The sequence below is a fragment of the Arctopsyche grandis genome, chromosome 10 (genome assembly GCF_051622035.1).
Source record: "Arctopsyche grandis isolate Sample6627 chromosome 10, ASM5162203v2, whole genome shotgun sequence".
Taxonomy (NCBI): domain Eukaryota; kingdom Metazoa; phylum Arthropoda; class Insecta; order Trichoptera; family Hydropsychidae; genus Arctopsyche; species Arctopsyche grandis.
In genome coordinates, this window is record NC_135364.1 from 28,509,388 (window position 1) to 28,531,142 (window position 21,755).

Below are 21,755 nucleotides of genomic sequence, written 5' to 3' on the forward strand. Positions count from 1 at the left end.
AACAACGGCTTTACCGTAATATTTTTTTAAGATTGTAATTTTAATAATAAATTTTCAAATTTTTAGAATTTCCCTTGGAAACCTGGACCTGTAAATATTTTGACTGAACGCTATCTGACAAAACTTCAGGAACATCCCGCTATAGTTCTATTTGTTGGTACGTATTTCTTTGGAATATTTATTTATGTGGGATTTAGTTTTATAACCTAAATGCATGCATGAATGATTAAGTTGGCATGCATGAGTACAATGACTGATGACGTTGGTAACACATTATATGTCGGAACAGTGTGTTTAAACCATTGCGGCACTTCGCCAAGTATTAATGTTTTAACCTTTCGCACTCGAAGGTTTTTTAAGTATTAATTCCATAAACTCGAAACATTTTTCAGTATTTTTTTTTGTTTTCTAGTAAAAATTTTTTTTTTAATTGTATTGACGAAAACACATACAAAACTAGACTTCTCTGTGTGTTTATATAACTCGTAAGATGGGCAAGTGTATCGTTAAAAATTGCACGATGCATTCAAACACACACAATAAACAACATGGGATACATTTTTATAAGTTAAATTGATCATTTAGGTAACATATTATTCAATTAACATCGTAGTTTGACAGTTTTTAAAAGTGTCATGGCGGTCGCCCACATTCTACATACAATTTCAGGGGTGGCACCAGACAAATGTAAAAATTATTTTTAAATAAATGTAAAAATTATTTTTAAATAAATGTAAAAATTATTTTTAAATAAATGTAAAAATTATTTTTAAATAAATGTAAAAAGATTTATCTTGGTGGCGCCGAATACTCAATTATATTAATAACCAATTATTTAAGTTTAATTAATATAAACATCGTTTATTTTATATTATACATATTTTTGTTGAAACTATACATTACACGTTAATTTAAGAGTTCCCAAGGACGTACAAATACAAAAAAAAGTGGATAAAAATAATCCGCCAACTGAGAAAAGAAACGGATTGGCCACCAACGCCCAACACCACCATATACTGAAATTGTAAATAAATCTATATCAAAATAAAACTTTAATTTCTGTAGTAAATATGTGATGACCTTGATTATATTCCGTGCGTTGTAGCGTAGTTATGGAGACGTACTGCGTATTATTAACACAAGCAAAGCATTGATAAAGGCACTTCTATTATCATAACATTTCTCTGGTTAAAATAATAATCAACGAGCTTCATTTTACTGTACCGTCAATGTCTCCTGCCAAACAGATCTTACATTTATTGAGAGATAAATTTCATACGAATATATTTACATCAGAAATATTAACTGAACTTTGTCCACCGAGTGTTCCAAAAGGTTTTTGACTTCTTCGAACGAGTGAAACTTGACTCTTGAGAGCTTTGAGCTTCACACGTCCCGACACTGAGGGGTGTCAGGAAGATCTTCACAGTCTATGCGTGGGTATATTATATGTAGTTTCACTGCCGAGCCAAGTATGTGTTCTGAAGAAGCAGATTTGCTGCAATATAATGTAGCGTTACTACACATTATTACTATACGTGTACAATACAAATCAAGTCATATTAGAACAATGCAACATTAAATGTTGTTGATTTATTCAATTCATGTTTGGCATTCGAATTACAATGTTCGACAAATGACGACTTTTTTTGGTTCAGAGACGAGATATGACTTTTCTTATAGATCTATGCCCAGTGAACACGAATCTGGTAATAAAAGATTCGGAGATATGTGTGTTTTTTAAATCGCGCGATTTTTCTATATCTTGGTGTTGTTCGGTCGATGTCTCAAAATTTGACAATTTTCTGTTCAAAATGAATATGGGAAACTATAATTGGGTATTTTATCTTTCATTTGTAGTACTTTTCAGCTTTCAAATCTCTCTAAGTAGTCGTCCAGTTCAAATCAAAATTCAAAAGTACGTATTTTCACTTGGGATTCTTTCCCACTGTTAATACTGTTGCGTAGGGGTGGGTGGAGGACCCAGGTAAAAGGCCAAAGTCGTCTTACAGCATTTATTGATGATTAAGGAGATACACGCACTGGCAGTGCTCAGTCCAGAATGCCTTGATATCGCCTAAGTATCGCCTTATAAAGGATAGATCTCTCAGAACATCTTCGACGTCTAATTTGTTTGCCTATTGTTAGTCACGTATTCCCACGACACTCGGTCCCACGGTACCAAGGTAACGGTCACTTCTGAGAACTCCACGAGACCGAGTATCGCTATCGCCGCTAAGTGCAATCATTGTTTAGCCGACAGCACTTAGTTTGCAGATGATCCTCGAAACCAATTATCACGGTCGCACGGTCTCTGGGATGCTACCCGGCCTAATCCGATTGCAACTACTCGGCGGCTCTTTTTAGTATACGTAACAATAACTATGTGCGTGGTAGACATCATCATTTGCTGGCTGTACCTCCTGCCCGCACAGTCCTTTTTCGAATGGCTCCTATTCCAAGAGCTATTCGACTTCTTAATGAAATCGTTGCTGCCGAGACTGAATGTGATATTTTCCACCTTAGTGAGCGTAAATTGTCGGAAATTACTCTAATCCATTTATCTGGTAGTCTGCGCTCATCATTGTTTTCATGATTGATTGTGATTTATGAGTGAAATTTTGATTAACTCTCTTCCATTTGGGCCTTACAGGGATGTTTTGTATTTGTAGTTGTTTCTTACATATTTATTGAAACTGGCTGTAGGTGCAAGTCATTCCTTATGCTATATTTTATTTGATATTTTTACTTTATCTGTTATTATTAAATGCTATTTTTTATGTTTATGTATGGATGTATTTATGTTTATGTTTAATTGTTATTTTGTTTAATTTTTTTGTGTTATATTTTTTGACCATTGTGGGGCTTTAGGAATTCCTGTTATGCCACAATGGTCTGTTTAGAATAAATAAATAAATAAATACTATTTTAAATTGAGTATTTTCTATTGAAACATGTTTATTGGGATAGTGCTCTGGCCACACTATTTTTTGTTTTCGTTTAAAAGGTTTAATTTTAAAGTGCTAAAATTTCGAGCAAAAAACTCGTATTAGTATTTACTCGTATTTACACGAATCTGAATTGAATTAATAGGGATAATATATTAAATTGTCTTTATATGAGAATTATTACTATTCTTGTGGATTGATAGTCATATCTCGTCTCTGAACCATTTTTCGTGTCGAACAGTGTTATTGACATGTTATAATATATTAAATGATATAATATTTTCATTTCAGATGGTGAAGATAGTGAGCTGCAATTCGCAGAATCAGTCTTACTTCCGGCGGCCGAGTCTTATTATGAAGAATACAGCATGCAACACCCCGGTTTCTATCCGTACCAGATATCCCCGGACGAGGAGACCATCGATTTTGAGTACACATTCACATCCACTAGTGACAAGACGCATTCCAGTGGTCCACCGAATAAAAGAAAAAATAAATACCTTCAATTTTTGATAGCCATCGACACGGAGGCTTCGGATATGTTGCGAGAGCATGTCGGCCTCGACGATGCGGTTCCGTTGCTGACGGCTATCGACTTTTCGAAAAATCGCCTGTCTATCATGCAATACGGCGCGGAAATAACCACAGACTCTGTGCAAAATTTCCTCGACAACTATCTGAGCGGGCAGTTGGAGTTTCAAACGTTCAGGTCGTTCACGGACGACAATCTTACAGATGACTGTGATTGAATCGCGTTGGAGAGTTTACTTCGTAATTTGTAGGACAATACTTATTCGGTACTTTGTACTTATTGAAATTATTCCTAGGATTATATTATAGATTCTGTAATATGACAGTATTGTGAATAATAGAGTAAGCTAGATAGTTTAGTGATAGCCGAGATGTTAACATATGTAATTCGATTTAAATGTATTTTAAATTTGTAAAGTTATCCGGAGATTATTTTTACACGCACAAAAATCAGCACACAGTATTAAATAAATAAGTATCATTGTTTGATTATTATTATTATTATATAACTAAATTGCAATGAAAAAGATGATCAGTGTGTAATTTTTCTTATTATTTTTTTTAAACATGTTCAGTAGAAAAACCTTTAGAAAAAATTAGAAGTCAAATATGAAATAAAGTTTTATACAAAATTTTATCCATTGTTTCTTAAATATTCCTATCAATCCTTATACCCAATTAAATAATATTTTACTTTTATATACGTTAGTTATTTATATAATTTTAGCTTGTTAGCTAATTTAATACAACTTCTATTTTTACTAACTTCTTCTTACTTTCACTTACGATTTATAGTCGGAAGAAATTTGGGTACTTATCTGATGGTTTTCAAACTTTGCCACTTTGCTCGGTTTGGTCATTAATACATGTGGAAATGACGTCCGCCATTACGATGGTGAAAAATAATCGTAATAAACACGTTTGAAAATACTCATAGTTATATTTACACAGTCTACGAAACATTATAATCCTCTATACCTGGGACGCACCTACTTCACAGTTTTGTACATTCTTAATTACTTAACTCTAAAATTATATATATGCCAAACCTATATCTACTGTCTCTCACAGAGATATCTCCTCGCACCTCGCAAGAATGCATCCACGGTCTTAGAAGACCTGACACACTCAGGGAGGGCATTGTACATGAGCACACCCCTGTGAAAGACACCGCCAGCTGTCTTCTTTTTCCTTACTATACCTACAACTAAATTTTTCTTATTTCTAGTATAATTACTATGGATATCACTATTTCTTATTATATTATATAATCCTTAAAATACTTAGGTAATAACTTGTAAACAAAAGACAATGTACTAAGATTTAAACTATTTCTAATACTCATGCATTCCAATTCATCTAACATACTTCTAATACTTTTTAATCAACCAACATTCAAAATACCTCTCATAGCTTTATATGTATATGAATTATACTATACTTTAATTCTTTGTCAGCTTGTTGATGAGACTCAGCTAGTCCATTTAGATTGATCTGTGGGCACCGTAGTTTTTCTTTTGGTTTCAAGTGATTATTCTAATGCCAGGTATATGGTTTCTGATACGGCAACACTTGAAATACATAGAACGGTCCAGACCCAGGACTACCTTGCTGCCAAAGTATGACGGGAGCATTGCTGGACGAAGATACAACTTCGAAGTATCAAAAGAATTGGTTGGTAATGTATCTACATAGAGTAGCTATGAACTCCTCGGAATGCTGGATAAGAAAGTATTTGGGCTGCTTTCAACTTTTTAGCTGTAATGTATGGATCTGCGCAGTCTTCAACTGTCGGTAGTTATGTGCTCGGTTGATAAGCTTCCAACAATGATTTAGAGTTGATGAAGCAACCGGAGACGACACACAACAGTTTGATGATATCATCATATTTCTACGACGATTTGTCCAACCCGTAAAAAAATAACTGTTGGAGATGACTCCGTCTATTTGGAAATAATCTGGATAAAAATTCTTAGAATTCAATTTGATTATGTTGTTTATCAGAATTTATTGCTTATTTTTCGTTTATAATATATTAGTGGTTTTACCCGGCATCGCAAAGTATTTGTTATAAAAACTGCTTAATCATGGCTAATCTAATAGTAAACATTCATTTGTTTTTGTATTAAATTTATTTGAACCGAAAAAAAGTCATATTTAACGACGGCCAATCAGAAATGAATTACCTAAACACAAAGAATTTTTTTTTATATTTATTTTTTCGATAAATTATTTCGAAAATTATATTTTTTCGATAACATTATGGATTCTACCACACAAACCTTACATAATATATACTTACATACAAAGTCTCTTTCGAAATTATATATTAAATTCTTCGATAACTTCTTTTTCAATTTCAAAAACTGTTACAGGTATTGAAATTGGTCTTTATATTGAAAATTATGTCTAAGAGAAATTGATGATAACACGGAACATTCAAAATAAAAAATGAAAATGCTAAACTTGGAAAAAATAGATGCTAAAAATACTCTATTGATGACCATTGCCAACATGTTATGAAAACAATAACAGATCCCAAAAACAATACTGTATTTATTTATCATAAATTGATATTCAAACCATATACTCTTATGTATGTCAAAACTTATAATTGACATCCCAGTTTGTGTTGTTTTATCTGTGACATATAAATTGCAGGATATAATTAAAATAAAATAAAATCTTATACAAAAATAATGTAAATTTTTATCGTATTACAAAAATAGGTACAAATGATATAAACATATTTATATATGTAGATAGTTAGAATCAAAGAACACTGATTTCTACTGAAAAGACTTAAAAGTGTGAGCATCATGTATGGACATATATGATCTACGAACTTTTGTCAATAATTCGATATCAAATACACAAAAAGATCTTGATAGGATACGATCATCAGACAGTCAAGTCCATGCTAATGACCTGTCTATTGACGAAGCGGTCCGATTTTGCCTTTGAACGACCTTACGAATTGGTCGAACAGGTCAAATAAATGGTAAATTTGCATACAAATCTAACTGCTTGACGTTTAGCTGAAAATATGTCTTTCAACATCGTGATAAAAAGAGAAGTTAAAAAGGTTTTCGCAACATCCACTTTAACGACCCAGTATACGATTGTTGATCCGCTCGAACAAAGCTTAAAAGGACCGGATCTGAAACTTTTAATGACCCAAAGCTGAAACAACAAGTTTCACCGCGCTCGAACTTGTTCCGGGAATTTATACATTCAAAGTTCTATGTACTATCCACGAGGATTTACTTTCCATTCTCTGTTCACGAAACACTGATTTACTTCTTCCACTTTCTGTATTTAAAAAACTAGATTACACTTTTATATATATGTATGTATATACGAATTACACTAAACTTCGATTCAGTTGAACTTTTTATTCTTTGTCAGCCTGTTGATGAGATCCATAGCCCATTTGGGTTGATCTGTGGGCACCATATGCCCAGCATCCCTAACGAGCACTTCGGTGAGATTTCCAGCTGTCTTGGCGTATCCAGCAACTATTCCGTCTACTTTCCATATGCATCTAGTCGCGTTTTTGAATTCAGCCGACGAGCTAAAGTTCAAATTGGCCAAATAGTTTTCAGTCAATGGGTATGCCACTATTATATCCAGCTGACCATTGTACATAACTCCTCTGTAGTGAGATAACAGGTCGCTGACCCAAGGAGCTACAGATTTCATCATATCTTCTTTCATGTTGTCTCGAACTTCAGACCCATTGTTGAACGGTACGTTGCCCACGTGCAAAGCTCTCCTCACTTCTGACGTTTGTAAGAATTGATCAAAGAAATCAGGATCTTCCTTAAAATGAATGTAGTTGAAGTAGGAAGTGAATCCGGTTAAGTTATAGAAGAGCGAACCGTACGGGTACGTATCTCCGTTAATCAACTGGTCGAAGACTTCATATGCATCCATCCATTTTTCTGCTTTTATATAATCCTTTCCTTTTTTCTCTAAGGCTGCTATTTGATCTCGTCCATTCCTGTCCACCAGGCCCAGTTGGTAAACGTAGTCGCTGTAGAACAATTGGTTCAAAGGATCGCTCAAACCATTTCCGATCGCAAACCCTTGCAAGTTTATCTTCTGGGTTTCGTTTTTGTTTTTGTTGTGAATCGTATGGCAAACTGCTGGCACATACTTCCCAGCGTAAGATTCTCCGACGACGTAAAAGTCATTCTTTTGCAAATTTGGAAACATTGTGAAGAATTGTGCAAGGGCGTTGTATAAATCGTTTCCAACTACGGTTTCATTTTGAGCATAGCCATCTTCCGTGAAGCTGAATCCAGTGCCGACCGGATTATCGATGTAGATCAAGTGATTATTCTTGTGCCAGGAATATTTACGGTCTTTGATATGGCCACGCTTGAAGTAGAACGGTCCATTTTCGGCGAAAAGACCAAACAGAGATGACGATCCAGGTCCACCCTGCAGCCAAAGGATGACGGGAGCACTGCTGGACGAAGATGCAGCTTCAAAGTACCAAAAGAACTGGTTGGAGTTGTGGGTTTCGTTTACGGTGAAGTATCCAGAGTAGCTATTCACGCTTCGGAATCCTCGATAGGACACTCTTGATAGTTTTTGAGCCTCCTTCACCTTTCCAGCTTTGATGTATGGAGTCAGGATGAGGGGGTCTCCGCAGTCTTCGACTGTCAGTAGTTGTTCACTCGGTTGATAAGATTCCAATTGTGATTTGGAGCTGACGAGGCAGCTGGAGACGATACACAGCAGTGTGACGACGTATATTCGTGACATTTCGACGACGTATTCGACCGGTAAGGAGATAATGACTGGTGGAGATGACCCAGCGTCATTTATATTAGAAAACAAACTGGATATGCGGGCGTTCTCAATCTTTGTGTTGTACATAAATGCTTTGAATCAACTACATGACGTTTGAATTTTATTGTTACATAAAACTACAATGTACTGAAACTATGATTTTGAACATAACTAACACAGAAATGCTTACATTTCTCTGATAACTAACATAAATAATTACACCGAAATTAAATGAATGTCAATGTATTTTTATACCAACAGATTGAGGTCTCGTGTGTGATTTAATTATCTCTTTTACATATATGTGTTCTAAAAGAATAAAAAACTGTTTATAAAATGTTCCTCGATAATATTCAGATTGCAGTTTCTGTGTTTCTACGTATTTTACATAAAAGGTGTTTTCTATATATATATAAAAATGAATGTCTGTGTGTGTGTGTGTGTGTGTGTCTCAAATAGGCTCTTAAGCCACTGAAGCGATTGCGATGGAACTTTCAGGATTTGTTGTATGCATGTCCAGGAAGATTACTGTGAAAAAAAAACGGGAACGGAAACGGAAAAAACGGGAATGAGTGTCATAATTTCAAATGTTTTCGCGTCCCGACCAGACTGTTCGCTGCCTGCGTTGTTCCGAAAAATGGGAACGGGAACGGGAACGAGAACGGGAAAGGGAACGGGAACGAGAACGGGAACGGGAATTGCATGCGTTATTGTGGCATTGCAACGCATGCAGGGTTCAGCTAGTTATTTATAAAATTATGTTTGTCTGGGTTTTATCACAAAACATCTTAAGCTTATTAAATTATACAGTTCGGTGACTATTGCTCACAAAACGCTCGCCCAAAAGCAGAGAAATGTAATATTAATAGAAGTGGCTTTAGGTGTTATTTTGCTGTCAGGTGACATTCTGTCCACGGACAGATCTAAATAATTTTAGCATCAGTCGTATTTGATGGTTGGTGCTCGACGTATGTCCGATAAAAACTTCTCTGTTTGTTTATATTACTCGCAACATGGGCAAGCATCGATAAAAATTGCACAATACATTCAAAAACACACAATAAACAACATGGGATACATTTTTATAAGTTAATTGATCCGATTGTATTCCGTGCAATGTAGCGTATTTATAGAGGTAAAATTGACAACAGTTATTTATTCGTAAGGGTCCCTCTATTCTTATTACATCTCCCTGCCCAAAAGTCACTAAAATCTCTATAACGGAACATTTGGCAGCCGAAAAGTCCAACATACTAACGATAACTATCATAATAACGAAAACTCAAGTGCCAAATATTCCGTATTCGCGATTTTCATGGCAAAATTTGTCTTTTGGGCGATAGTAATGTGCGTAATAATCCAATTACCCCTTCCCTAATAGGTGTACTCTATTTATTATGTTTTTGGATTGAATTATCTCCCAAACCGCTCAACGAATCGGACTGAAATTCTTTTAGATGTTATAAAAATTATAAACTTTATACCTTAATGTTTTTTAATTAATTTTACCTCAACCGGAAGTAGTACTTTTACTCTTAGAAGATCAAGGTTTTTTATATTTTTCTCGGAAACCTTTCGGCGTATTGAACTAAGATTTCATATCTATATGTTTAAGCTTAATGCCAAGTTATATATAAAATTTTGTGAACACCCGTCAACCGGAAGTGGCAGTCTACTCTTGTTCGATTTTTGTTGCACTATTTTTTCCGACCCTTATATATGTCTGCTCTTCACGAGAAAATTCAAGTATAATATTTGTATCAATGTGATGAAAATATAAAAAAAAATCAATAAATTGAATTAACCAGAAGTGTGATTTTTTTCTCTTAGAAATGTCAAAAATGTTGTGACCACGAATCTTTCCACACCCCTGAACGTATCAAGCTGAAAATTTATATTTGTATTCTTTATGTACTAACTTAGAGTTGATACGGTTTTGGTCACAGTTCGTAAGCCCTAAGTAGTATTTTTTTTTTAAACAATATTTCATTATTTTATTTCGACCTTTCAAATTATTTTAATCTTCTTTATATTTATTGTGTATAATATTTATAGTGATTTTAAGTAATAAAAAGAATTTGAACAAAATCCGACAACCGGAAGCAGAACTTTTGTCTCGTGTAAGTTTCCTTACATTTGCGCCCAATTTATATTGAAAATGCTCTCATAACCGGTATGTGTGTTTAATTATCGAATTATTTTTTTATCCCTCGTATATTCCTCAAATACATAGATAAAATCGTGGGTTGGTCACATCTCCCAAACCGCTAACCGAATCAGACTGAATTTTTTTTTTTTACAAAACTCCTTTACGTTTCACTTACAATTACAATTCAGGAAAAAATTCGCCTCTTATCCGATAGTTTTCATACTTTGCCATATTGCTCATCAATATAAGTAAATGAATGGATAAAATATCGTTTAAAGTTTGCAAATTTGAAATTTGGGTGACGTCTATGTATGTAGTCCTTAGTTTTATACATAGATGGCGGTAGTAAAATAAATGCATTGGTATTTTTATTCAAAATAATAATTTATATATGTATATTGTTTTTGACATTAATAGAAATTATGAATTATATACATTTTTACTTCAATACGAAGTAGTATTTTTACTCGAGGCTTTTTGTTTGTCTCACAAACCTTTTATTTGGTCTCGGAAACCAAAAGATAAATATGGCATTCCTTAAGCCAAAATTGGTTTTATTTTTCGACACCTACGACATTCAGGATACATTATAAAGCCATAAATATAGCCAGGTTATTAATAATATGAAATCTTAATCACAAATAGAGGTTTTCTTTGTATTATTTGTATAAGACGTCAAGATATGAATAAAATAAAACACAAAATCTAGTACAAAAATAATTTATTGTCTAAAACATATTCTTATTTGCTTTCCTTGTCCAATTACTCATTATTATTTTTATCCATCACTACGTGTTTGCATAATTTTGATGAAAACTCGTTTCGACACTACTTTATTTATAAAAAAATAAGTCTTATGTGTAAAAAGTCAACGATACATGTATATTTATATAACTTAATTAAGAGACATTGAAAGCTAATAGTGGCATGCGATGAACGATAAACTGGTTAGTTATTATTAAATGAAGAATAAATCAGAAATTTACATATTTTTGATATTTACACAAGTATTAACAAAGCAAGCGATTGAATGAAAATCGAATACATTTGATTTGAATAATGTTTATTACACATTAGAATGAATAATGAATTTGTTTGATATTTTATGATAAAAAAATTGCTGTCCACATTTTTAATGTAATACAAAATAACACTTAACAAACACACGTGAATATTATTACGTAATTATATACAATAAATAAATAACATTTTCTTATAAAAAATAAAATAAAAATTAATCCTATCTAATTTATAAATAAATATACATTCCAACAAAAATGTTAATTCGAATATTTTTCGTTTTTTTGTTTATTTATTATAAGCATACAGTCGAAATATTTATATTTAGTTATCATTTTGGAGTATTTGTCGTCGTATATTTAATGAAATTCATGCAAAAAAAAATACTTCACGCATTGAGAGATCATTAGCATGAAATTGTGTTTAAAAATATATATATATATACACATCACGAATACTATTAAAGTCATATTATTTAACTTAAATCAACCTAACAGAGAAGTCAAAGCGTCCAAAAACTTGTTGATGTCTTCCGTTTGCAGCACCATGATGGATGTGTCGAAATAATCCAAAGACACGGTCAAATTAGACCTGATGGCCGCCTGCTCGAAAGCTTTTCCAAACAAGCTAGAACCCAAAAAGGTTAACATGAAACACGTATTCAATATGAAGAATATTTGAAAGGAGAATCCTCGGACTCACTTCCTCGTCGAGTCATCAGCTACGGGTGGGACGCCCAATAATACGCTGACTCCAGATGGTAAAGACACGGCCATGAGCAACGGCAGCGAAGTACGACTGCGAGATGAACGCAGAGCCCATCTCGCCAAGATCCCCAGCCAGTGAGGCTCGCCGAACACCCATCTATCTCCAGCGCTCTGAAGATTGATTGAAACAAATCACAAATACTATCCACATACATATATCGATATATTATATAATATAAAGCGCCGATGATTATTACCGATTGTAATGTCAAGCATAGGAAAGGCCCCATGTTGACTATGGCGTGATTTTCCATGGACGCTTGTATTTGCCGGCCGCCGTTGATGAGAATCTTCTTGGCTATTTCGATTCCTTTCTTTAGAATTTCTCCGTGACATCTCGACAGGGCGTCTAATGCGGTTTGGAAATTTTGATTGCTGTCCGACGACGAGTCGACGCCCTGAAAATGAGGATAAGTTAGAATTATATCATCATCATCTACAGCCATTCAGCATCTACTGCTGGATGAAGGCCTCTCCAACACGCTTCCACTCATCTCTGTTTTGCGCCACACTCAACCATCTCACAACACACATTTTCCTAATTTCGTCTACCCATCTTCCCTGCGGTCTTCCTTTTAACCTTTTGCATTCTCTTGGGTACCATTCAAGCACTTCTTTTGTCCATTCTTCTAGCCACGTGGCCCACCCATTGCCATTTCAATCTCTTTACTCTATTTACTATGTCTACTACCCCCGTCATACTTCTCACCCACGTGTCTTTCCTCGTTATGCCGACAGCATACAGTGTTCCATACTTCTTTGAGTGCATTAAACTTTGTGTAGCATCTTGGCGTTCAGTGTCCAAGTTTCACATCCATACACGTCATCACTGGCAAAACGAATTGATCGAAGATCTTTTTCTTCAGGCAGAGGGGCATTTTTGATTTAAATACAACATTCATTCGCCCAAATGCACTCCATCCTAATTTCATACGTCTCTTTATTAGAATTATATAACACATAATAAATAATCCCCGACTTTCATATTTTCTACTTCAATAGTTAGTCTCTATTAATAACACTGAGCAACAAAAAAATCACATTTTTTACTTATCGGAGCGGAGACCAGTCAATTTAAACACAATGGCGACCGCTGACTCATATTTGTATCATGTTGGGTGCACAACGCTTAGTGGCCGCTGGTACATATATGATTTACGACTGCGCGAACTGTTTCAGTCCGCTGATATATTTTTGTATCACGTTTGCGTCAACCGATGATACAATTTTGTATCACGTTTTCGTCATAAACGTGATATAAATATATATCAGCGGACTGACAAATATATTCTGCACGAAGAATATATTCGCGCAGTCGTGAATCATATATGTATCAGCGGCCAGTAAGCGTTGTGTACCCAACATGATACAAATATGAGTCAGCGGCTGTCCATAGTGTTAATTTGACCCATATGACAATGATTTTTGTTGGTTTCTTCTCGTTTATGAGATATGAGCGTTAAAAAAATTGAGCAATCCTAGGCTTTTGCAGTCTAGCTCAAATCCTAGTATTGCTGTGCTAAAAGCTAATATTGAAATCAATATCAAGTTAGACTTTTTATATTGATTGTGAGTTATTTATTGCTTTATGATACTTAAAATCAGTTATCTAGCGAATTTTAAGTCGAAAATATATATTTTTTACTGTGCTTTTTTAGTTTTATAGTGCATTAAGGACTGGTTTTTATCTCAATATATTTTTTTTTTATATATATATATATAATCGTACTAATTCGAGCGGTAAATTATTAAGATAGAAAACCAATCTTTGTAAACGTGTTTCAGTGAATAAAAATCAACCAAATAAGCTCATAATATCACATTTAAAATCATTTTTCGCTCGTATTAGTATGTTTATATTAAAAAAAAATCTTGTAAGTTTAGTAAAATATATAACTCGCCCAAAGGATTCATAATTATTAATAAATTATGAATGGATTAATTAATTATTATTATTATTGTTAAAAAAAATATGGATCTAATCATTAAAATATATAATATCTTGTTTATTACTATTATATGTTAATGCTTCTTTAAATATTCTATATTATTGTGATATCCTGATTTTTTGTTATTACATAATATTAATTTAACTTACACATTCTTATAATTAATTACTATTGTTTGTTATTCAATGTTATTTTTGTTCATTATAATTATTATTTTTTATTATCTACATATTATTTGCCTGGAAAAAAAAAAGTTATTATAATAAATAACTTGAGAATAAAATGTGTATAAAAGGAATATTGTTGACTTTTAAAATTCGTTAAATAATTATACGTAAGTATTTTAAAGCAATAAAAAACCACAATCAATAGAAAAAAATCTGACTATTGATTATAATATACAATACAATTTGGCGCAACAATACTAGATTTTCAGTTACATACATTTTTTAAACGATCATATCTCATAAACGAGAGGAAACCAACGAAAATCTTTGCCATATTCGAATTAGTCTTCACTCTGGTACTATTTTTGTTACTCAGAATGTGTTCTGACATTTATAAATGAATATGTTCATCCACTACACAAAGTCAAGGACAAAAGAAATAGATATACACATATAATTACATGTTCTAATATAGCAAGTAGAGCGTATACGACATCGGAAGCGCAAAACTTGTTCCGATAGCCATGTTTCAAATTGAACGAAGCGAATACTATATCCGGCAACGAATACTTTTCTCCGAGCCGCTCTAACGACGGTAGAAACTCTTTTCTCAACACCAGATCCATGGAAGTGAACGTTTGGCGAGCCTGCACCAAAGGCAATCTGAAAATCGATACACAAACACACACACATAGATAATTATCAAAATAAACACTCACAATTCCTCAAATTCGCATTGAAAAACCAACCCCATATCGACCAACAATTGAAAGAGTTTCTTTTCTCCGCTGAGCGTCCACAATCGCAGCTTTGACGCAGTGTAAGTCGAATACCGAAGCGATGACTCGACACTCCAATGTCGGTACAGAGCTAGGCGGACGTCTTTATCGAACCATATCTTAGTGGAAGTCGGTGCCTGAAGAAGTGTTTCAATTAATCGTACAGCTTAAAGGATGTTTAAATGATAAATTAACAGTACAAACTTGTTGATGATCCTGATTGTTGTATGCCAAGCGCGTCACGTGCGATTGTAAAGTTCCAGTTTCCAAAATGTACTGTGAATGTTCGATTTTTTCCAACAGGACTTGTTCGGTGATACCGACAATGGCCCACCATAATAAATCGTTATTGTCTTTCGAGAGTTTCCACGCCAGCTCGAACATTATAACGGCACTCTGAAGCGATAAATATTAAGGTTTATTTGATATTTTCGTTAAATTTTATGAAGTATCAATATATATATATGTAGGGTTGGAATTGAACGAAAGGCTGATGTATGGGCTATGAGTATGTTACGACTAATTGTGAGAAGTGGATGAAAATGGGCAGAGATATAACGGTTAGTCTCAGTTGGACCTGTGCTCCGCGCGGTTGGTCGCCAAACCTCCGCACGTATCGTCTTAATAAACAACATGACTGAAAACGCACGTCTTCTACCACATATATGTATATAAAGATGCTATTAAGTGTGTACCAAATAATTTAAAAGGTCAAAATAAAATAATAAAATATTGTTTAAAAAAAAAATACTACTTAGGGTTTAAGAACTGTGACCAAAACCGTATCAGCTCTAAGTTAGTACATAAAGAATACGAATATAAATTTTCAGCTTGATACGTTCAGGGGTGTGGAAAGAATCGTGGTCACAACATTTTTGACTCTTCTAAGAGGAAAAAATCCTACTTCCGGATTATTATATACAGTGATTTTTTTTTATTTTCATCACATTGATACAAGAATTATACTTGAATATTTTCGTGAAGAGCACACACGTTTAAGGGGTCGAAAAAAATAGTGGAAGAAAAATCGAACAAGAGTAAACTGCCACTTCCGGTTGACGGATGCTTATCAAATTATATACATAGCTTGTTATTAAGCTTAAACTTCTAGATATGAAATTTCAGTTCAATAAACCAAAATATTTCTGAGAAATATATAAAAAACCTCGATTCTCTAGAGTAAAAGTACTACTTCCGGTTCAGGTAAAAATGTAAAAAAAATTCAGTCCCATTAAATTAGCGGTTTGGGAGATAATTGAATTCAAAAACTTAAAAAAAAGAGGACACATATAAGGGGAGGTACCATTTCCGGCCAACTTAAAAATTTGAAATAAATTAACGTCGTATCGATAATAATTTCAATAACCGATACAAAGTTTCAGTTCGATAGGACTAACGGTGTTCAAAAAATACACACACACATTTTTTCTAGATCATGAAAACGTGATCAGTGATCGATTCTGAGTTCGAATCAGTCAAAATCTCGAGTTCGAATTTTCGCATCATCACAAAACCTCATCTATTGTTACTACATATATAAAGTAAAAAACAATTACCGATCGGCTATAGAAGCTAAATTGTGTATAATCGAACATAAGTTTGTTTCTATTTTCTTCCCAGGCGCGTTTCTCCCTTCGTTTCCGTAACGATTCTTCAGTGGTCCTTTGCAAGCGTTCCATTCTGGTCTCTCGAGCTGATTCTTCCTCACTACTGTGATCCCCATCGTCTTGGTCGACTTCCGCGTCAGACTAAAATACCAACATTCATAAGTAATTCACATTCATTACACATAAACACATCAAAACATAAAAGAAAGCATTACATTATCGTCATCATCTTTGAATATATCATCAAAATTGGGCACATTTTCATCCGAATCGCCCCACAACACTCGCACCTGGAATATAAACGGCAGTTATATACATATACAAAAGTGCAAAATTGAATACGTTGATGTGATTCGATGATACCTGTCCGTCGCTGTATATATTGCACACATCGGTGGGTTTGTGGGAGTCGATGATGAAGAAGATGACGCTGTCGTCGGGCTGCAGCAAGTCGATAATGTCAATGGTCCCGCCGCAGTTCACGAGCACCACGTATTTGATCTCTTCGCTGTTCTCGTCGAAGGCCGTCTTCAGATCGAGGACGCCTTTGACGGGAACGAGCGTGTACGGAATATTGTCGCATTTGAAGAGCGACTGCAGTATCTTGCAAGCGCATATTGCATCCAAGTCATAATTCACCAGAAGAAGTATTCTCTGAAATGAAAAGAAAGCAGGTCAATTAATATGGGAGGTAGCCTTTTGAAAATATGTACAAACAATCGAACTTGCTTTGAGAGCAAATAATCAGGATCATTTTGAATAAAACGTTTTCATATACAATCGGAAACGGATACCGTTTGGAAATATGTTTACTATATCAAAAGTATATACTAAAAAGTTGGAGAACGATTTTTCATTCGGGTATAATATTTCATTTATTTTAATTTATTAATAGTTTTGGACCATTGTGGCATTACAGGAAGAACCTAATGCGCCACAATGGCCTACATTTAATAAAGATATAAAAACAAGTAAAATTAGTAAAAAATAGAAAACATGGTAAAATAAAATAATAATAAAAAAGTAACAAAAGGAAAATAATACATCAGAAGAAAAAAAAAAATGACTACTATACATGTCCTAGCGAACATGCCCTCAGCGCGCGAGACACGCATAGATGTCCAACCTGTATATGAGCCGTCTATTGTGTTAAAATTTTATAACTTGGTTGAAAATATTACTAAAATGTATACTTAACCAAATTCAATAGATGGCAGTAGTCAAAAAAAATAAATATAGGTTGTAAAATTCAAAAAAATATTACAACCTATATTTATAGTGACACGGGCAAAGGGTTAAGATTCCACTCATACATCACATTCAAATTAAGAAAGTAATGATGAGTGCAGCTTATCAGATAAATATGCTAAAATAATATCCGATAATCTACGCTCACCGAGGTGGAAAATATCGCATTCAGGGACGGCAGCAACGATTTCATTGAGAAGTCGAATACCTCTTAGTATAGGAGCCATTCGAAAAAGAACTGTGCGAGCAGGAGGTACAACCATCAAATGATGATAACTACCACGCACATAATTATTAGGTACATAAAGTCCCAACTGTTCCAGCAACAACGGGCATGACGTATTACCACGCAGTAGCTGAAGAACGAAACGAATTAACGAGAAGTTTCTCCGAAGTTCAAGTTAATTATACCCAAGCATGTCCAAAAGGAAAGGAGTAGGATAGAGATATGGGTAGTACCCATACTCTTTCTTATAAAGAAAACGAAGAAATGCTTTTTGCACTTTTTCGATAATAAGAGAGTACATAGTTTGCTTCATGCGGATTCCACACAATCGCATTATACTCTAGCTTACTTCTAACACGCGAGTTGAAAAGCAAGCGAGAAGACAAGGTGTTGGAGAATAACCTAGCATATCTCAAGACAAATCCAAATCGACGAAAGGAAACGTCAGCGACTGTCTTGATGTGGTTGTGAAGGGTGGATTGAGGATCAAAAGTGATACCCAAGTCGACCATAGATTCCACACGCTTCAACAATACGGATCCAATGGAATATCCGTGACAATAGAGCGAATTCGCACGTCCATAACTCACAATGGCACATTTACTAGTATTCAGTTACAACAGAGCTAAGCCATTAAGTCGATCCTCCTTCATTGTCGACTTCAGCCATGTCTTTGTACGCCGCAATGTTGAAAAACTTCTTTCCACTGTAGCAATAGATACAGGTAAACAAGCAAATATTTCGTACAGCGTGTACAAAGTAGGATAGTCAGATCTAGAACAAACAGACAAGGCTTGCATAACAGAATCAGGATCATTAAGGGCGTTTATGCTCATTTGCTTGTATTGAAGAATTTCAGATCCCATTAGTCTCTTTTTAATCACAAAGGGTGTTTCTCCTTCAAAGAACGATAGTTCAGTTAAGCACTGATTCAATTTATATGTGCCAGATCATAACCGGCATGTTTCAGTAGTTGTGAGGGCAAAAGTATGTTGAATTTTAGATGATTCAGCTAAACGTTCTCTCATGTCAGTCGTAACATGTTGTCCAGTGTTATTTTCCAATGTCATAGCATCATCATTATGATCGCAGTTTTCCCTGTGTCTTTGTCTGCCTGTAAGACGAGGAACACTCATCTTCAACAATACGAGCAAAGTGGCTATCAGCTATAGCTGGCGGCTCCACAAGGGGGGGGGGGGCGCGCCCCCCATATGTATCCGCCACTGGTATATATGAATAATAACCATAATGTTTCCTACAGAATAAATAAATGAGTAGTACACTTGTAAAATATACTAGTGTATGCAGTACATATACACATGTATACGCGAGTTGTCAAAAGTTGACAATGGATTGTTTGGGGTTGGGAGTGTGGAGTGTGGAGTGTGGAGTGTGGGGTGAAGCCAGGAGTTGTGGGATTGTGGGTCCTCACATGTCCTGGTAGTTTCTCGTAGAAGTCATGTCTGGGCTCGCGCACCAGCATGCTGCCGCCACACTCAAGTCACTACTGACACAACTGACATTTATCAGTATCACCTGGCACGCTTCCCGCCTTTGCCAATTGCGAGTTGTTGCAGGCCGTAACGCGACACTACACGACCACTGTAAAACCATTGTTTTCTAAACCGGTTTCCGGTATAATCATCTTTTTTGCTGTGTTCTTCAGATAAATGTAATATTAATCCTTTGCCCGCGGCAATAAATATAGCGAACAAGCCCTGTACGCGTAGGGTTGCCAGATGGTATCCAAAAGGAGGACATGTCCTCCTTTTCCATGTTTTGTCCTCCCGTCCTCCCTTACCTACTGTAAGTCCTCCTTTTTGCTAAACATCGGGCGGGACTGGTGGGAGGCGAAAAAGGGGGCAGGGCATGATGATTTAGTTTCATGCATTGAGTTCTTGAGCATCAGAGGTGTAGAGATTGACGATGTTAAGCTACACGATCAATTTTGTAACTTGATTTCATTTCTTAAATCAAAATCAGACGAAGATGAAGCATATTATGATTTGAAGTTGCACGAGCAGTGGAAAATCTACTTCAAAAGTATTAAAAACATCGAATGTTTCTCAGAACTGCTCAAGATCTGCGAGTTTTATTTTTGTATAAGCGCACATAACGCAAATATGGAAAGAGTTTTTTCACTGATTAATACTCAGTGGAGCAAAGAGAGGAATAGACTAAGTGTGCAGTCAGTTAAATCTTTCATTCTTACTCAATACAACTTTAAAAACATTACATTTGAAGATTTTTATAATTATTTGTTAAAAAACCAAGAACTTCTTTCCAAAATTGGCAGCTCAGCTAAATATGATTAAAATAAAGTAAAATAATATAAAAAATTCGTTTAATTTCTGAATGTCCTCCTTTTTTACAGAAAATCCTCCTTTTTAGACCCATCTGCCCCTCCTTTATCAAATTATCATCTGGTAACCCTATGTACGTGGCACCTTTTTCGCGAATTTGGCAATCGAGTTTTCGACCTTAAATACAGATTTTAATATGTACTCAAGTAACCAGATATGTTAATTAACACAAAACGTATTATTTTAAACAATAAAATACATAATATATCTCGTTGTTTTGGCTTAATTGTTAAATAATCATTCGTCATACAATTAAGACGTATCGTCGCCATTGTTCAACAGACGTGACGTCACATAAACGAGGTTTCAGTATGGTTCCACAAAACCACTAATTTTGACTGGTATATATTCATTTTAAGCAAATTGAATAGATGGCATTCAACTCTCAGTAATATATTCAACCAATTTTGAACCTTAAGACAGTTGAAATAGGCGCATATAAGGCTCAAAATCCCGTGCAAAGTTCAGAAATTCTATGGAAGACGGCCGCGCTACAGACTTGTCGCGCAAAGCTTCCATAGAAGACGGCCACTGGCAAACGGTTAAGATCACTTTTGAGATGGATGGACAAAGTGAAGAATACATGTGGATTTAAATGGATGAATGTTGCTCCAAACAGAGAAGATTAGAAGCGTGCTGGAAAGGCTTTCATCCAACGGTGAATGGTGAATTGTAAAATAAACACGGCATTTAAAAAAACATACTGCCGGCAGTGCTCGTATGAATCCGTGAATTTTTGCATTCTTAGCCGCCTCGATGATCTCGTCCATAGGCACTTCCCGAGAATTATCCCCGTAGGCTATATTTTCAGCGATGGTTCTGTCGAAGAGTACAGGCTCTTGAGATACAATACCCAGTTGAGACCTCAACCTCGCGCAAAGCTTCCATAGAAGACGGCCGCGGGCAAACGGTTAATAGAAGTGGCTTTAGGTGATCTTTTTTTGTCAAGTGACATTCTGTCCACGGACATATCTAAATACTTTTAGCATCAGTCGTATTTGACGCTTGGTGCTCGACGTACATATGTCCGATAAAAACTTCTCTGTTAATCGATATAAACAGTGAAAGCAAGTTGCCAACTTACTTATTTATTATGTGATTTAGAACCATTGTTTGAGAAAACGCAAATCAGAACAACAACAGATCGACAACGAACTTCCGACATTGTCAAAAGATGTACGCACATTGTAAATATAGGTAT

General features: G+C 34.9%; 3 protein-coding genes across 4 annotated transcripts in view; 1 reads left to right on the forward strand and 2 right to left on the reverse strand.

Moving 5' to 3' along the window:
• LOC143918416 (nucleoredoxin-like) overlaps positions 1-4,115 on the forward strand; it is a 101,335-nt gene extending 97,220 nt beyond the window's left edge. For both annotated transcript variants that reach the window (XM_077440337.1, XM_077440336.1), the window contains exons 7-8: positions 67-157; positions 3,240-4,115. In XM_077440337.1, coding sequence (XP_077296463.1) covers positions 67-157; positions 3,240-3,697 — 549 coding nt within the window. In that variant the 3' untranslated portion in view covers positions 3,698-4,115. The remainder of the gene's footprint in view (positions 1-66; positions 158-3,239) is intronic.
• A 1,356-nt stretch (positions 4,116-5,471) lies between these two features.
• Positions 5,472-8,505, reverse strand: LOC143918419 (venom serine carboxypeptidase-like). Its single transcript, XM_077440342.1, has one exon. It carries the CDS (start codon positions 8,364-8,366, stop codon positions 6,861-6,863), a length of 1,506 nt encoding a protein of 501 aa, XP_077296468.1. The 5' UTR covers positions 8,367-8,505; the 3' UTR covers positions 5,472-6,860.
• Positions 8,506-11,745: 3,240 nt separating this feature from the next.
• Cdc45 (cell division cycle protein 45) lies at positions 11,746-19,754 on the reverse strand. The gene is made up of 10 exons (XM_077440335.1): positions 19,624-19,754; positions 17,081-17,371; positions 16,933-17,007; positions 16,667-16,858; positions 15,315-15,506; positions 15,081-15,247; positions 14,793-14,994; positions 12,413-12,613; positions 12,151-12,326; positions 11,746-12,075 (listed from the first exon to the last, which is right to left on the reverse strand). The coding sequence occupies exons 1-10, from the start codon at positions 19,672-19,674 to the stop codon at positions 11,934-11,936; spliced, it is 1,689 nt and encodes a 562-aa protein (XP_077296461.1). The 5' UTR covers positions 19,675-19,754; the 3' UTR covers positions 11,746-11,933.
• Positions 19,755-21,755: the final 2,001 nt, after the last annotated feature.

Bases quoted from the DNA above. Each gene is read 5' to 3' on its own strand.
- Cdc45 (XM_077440335.1), bottom strand. From the start codon at position 19,674: ATGCTGGTGCGCGAGCCCAGACATGACTTCTACGAGAAACTACCAGGA. The intron at 17,372-19,623 runs GTGAGGACCCAC...TTTTCATTTCAG, and splicing joins ACGAGAAACTACCAGGACAT to AGAATACTTCTTCTGGTGAA. The intron at 12,076-12,150 runs GTGAGTCCGAGG...TTTGGGTTCTAG, and splicing joins GCTGATGACTCGACGAGGAA to CTTGTTTGGAAAAGCTTTCG.
- LOC143918419 (XM_077440342.1), bottom strand. From the start codon at position 8,366: ATGTACAACACAAAGATTGAGAACGCCCGCATATCCAGTTTGTTTTCT.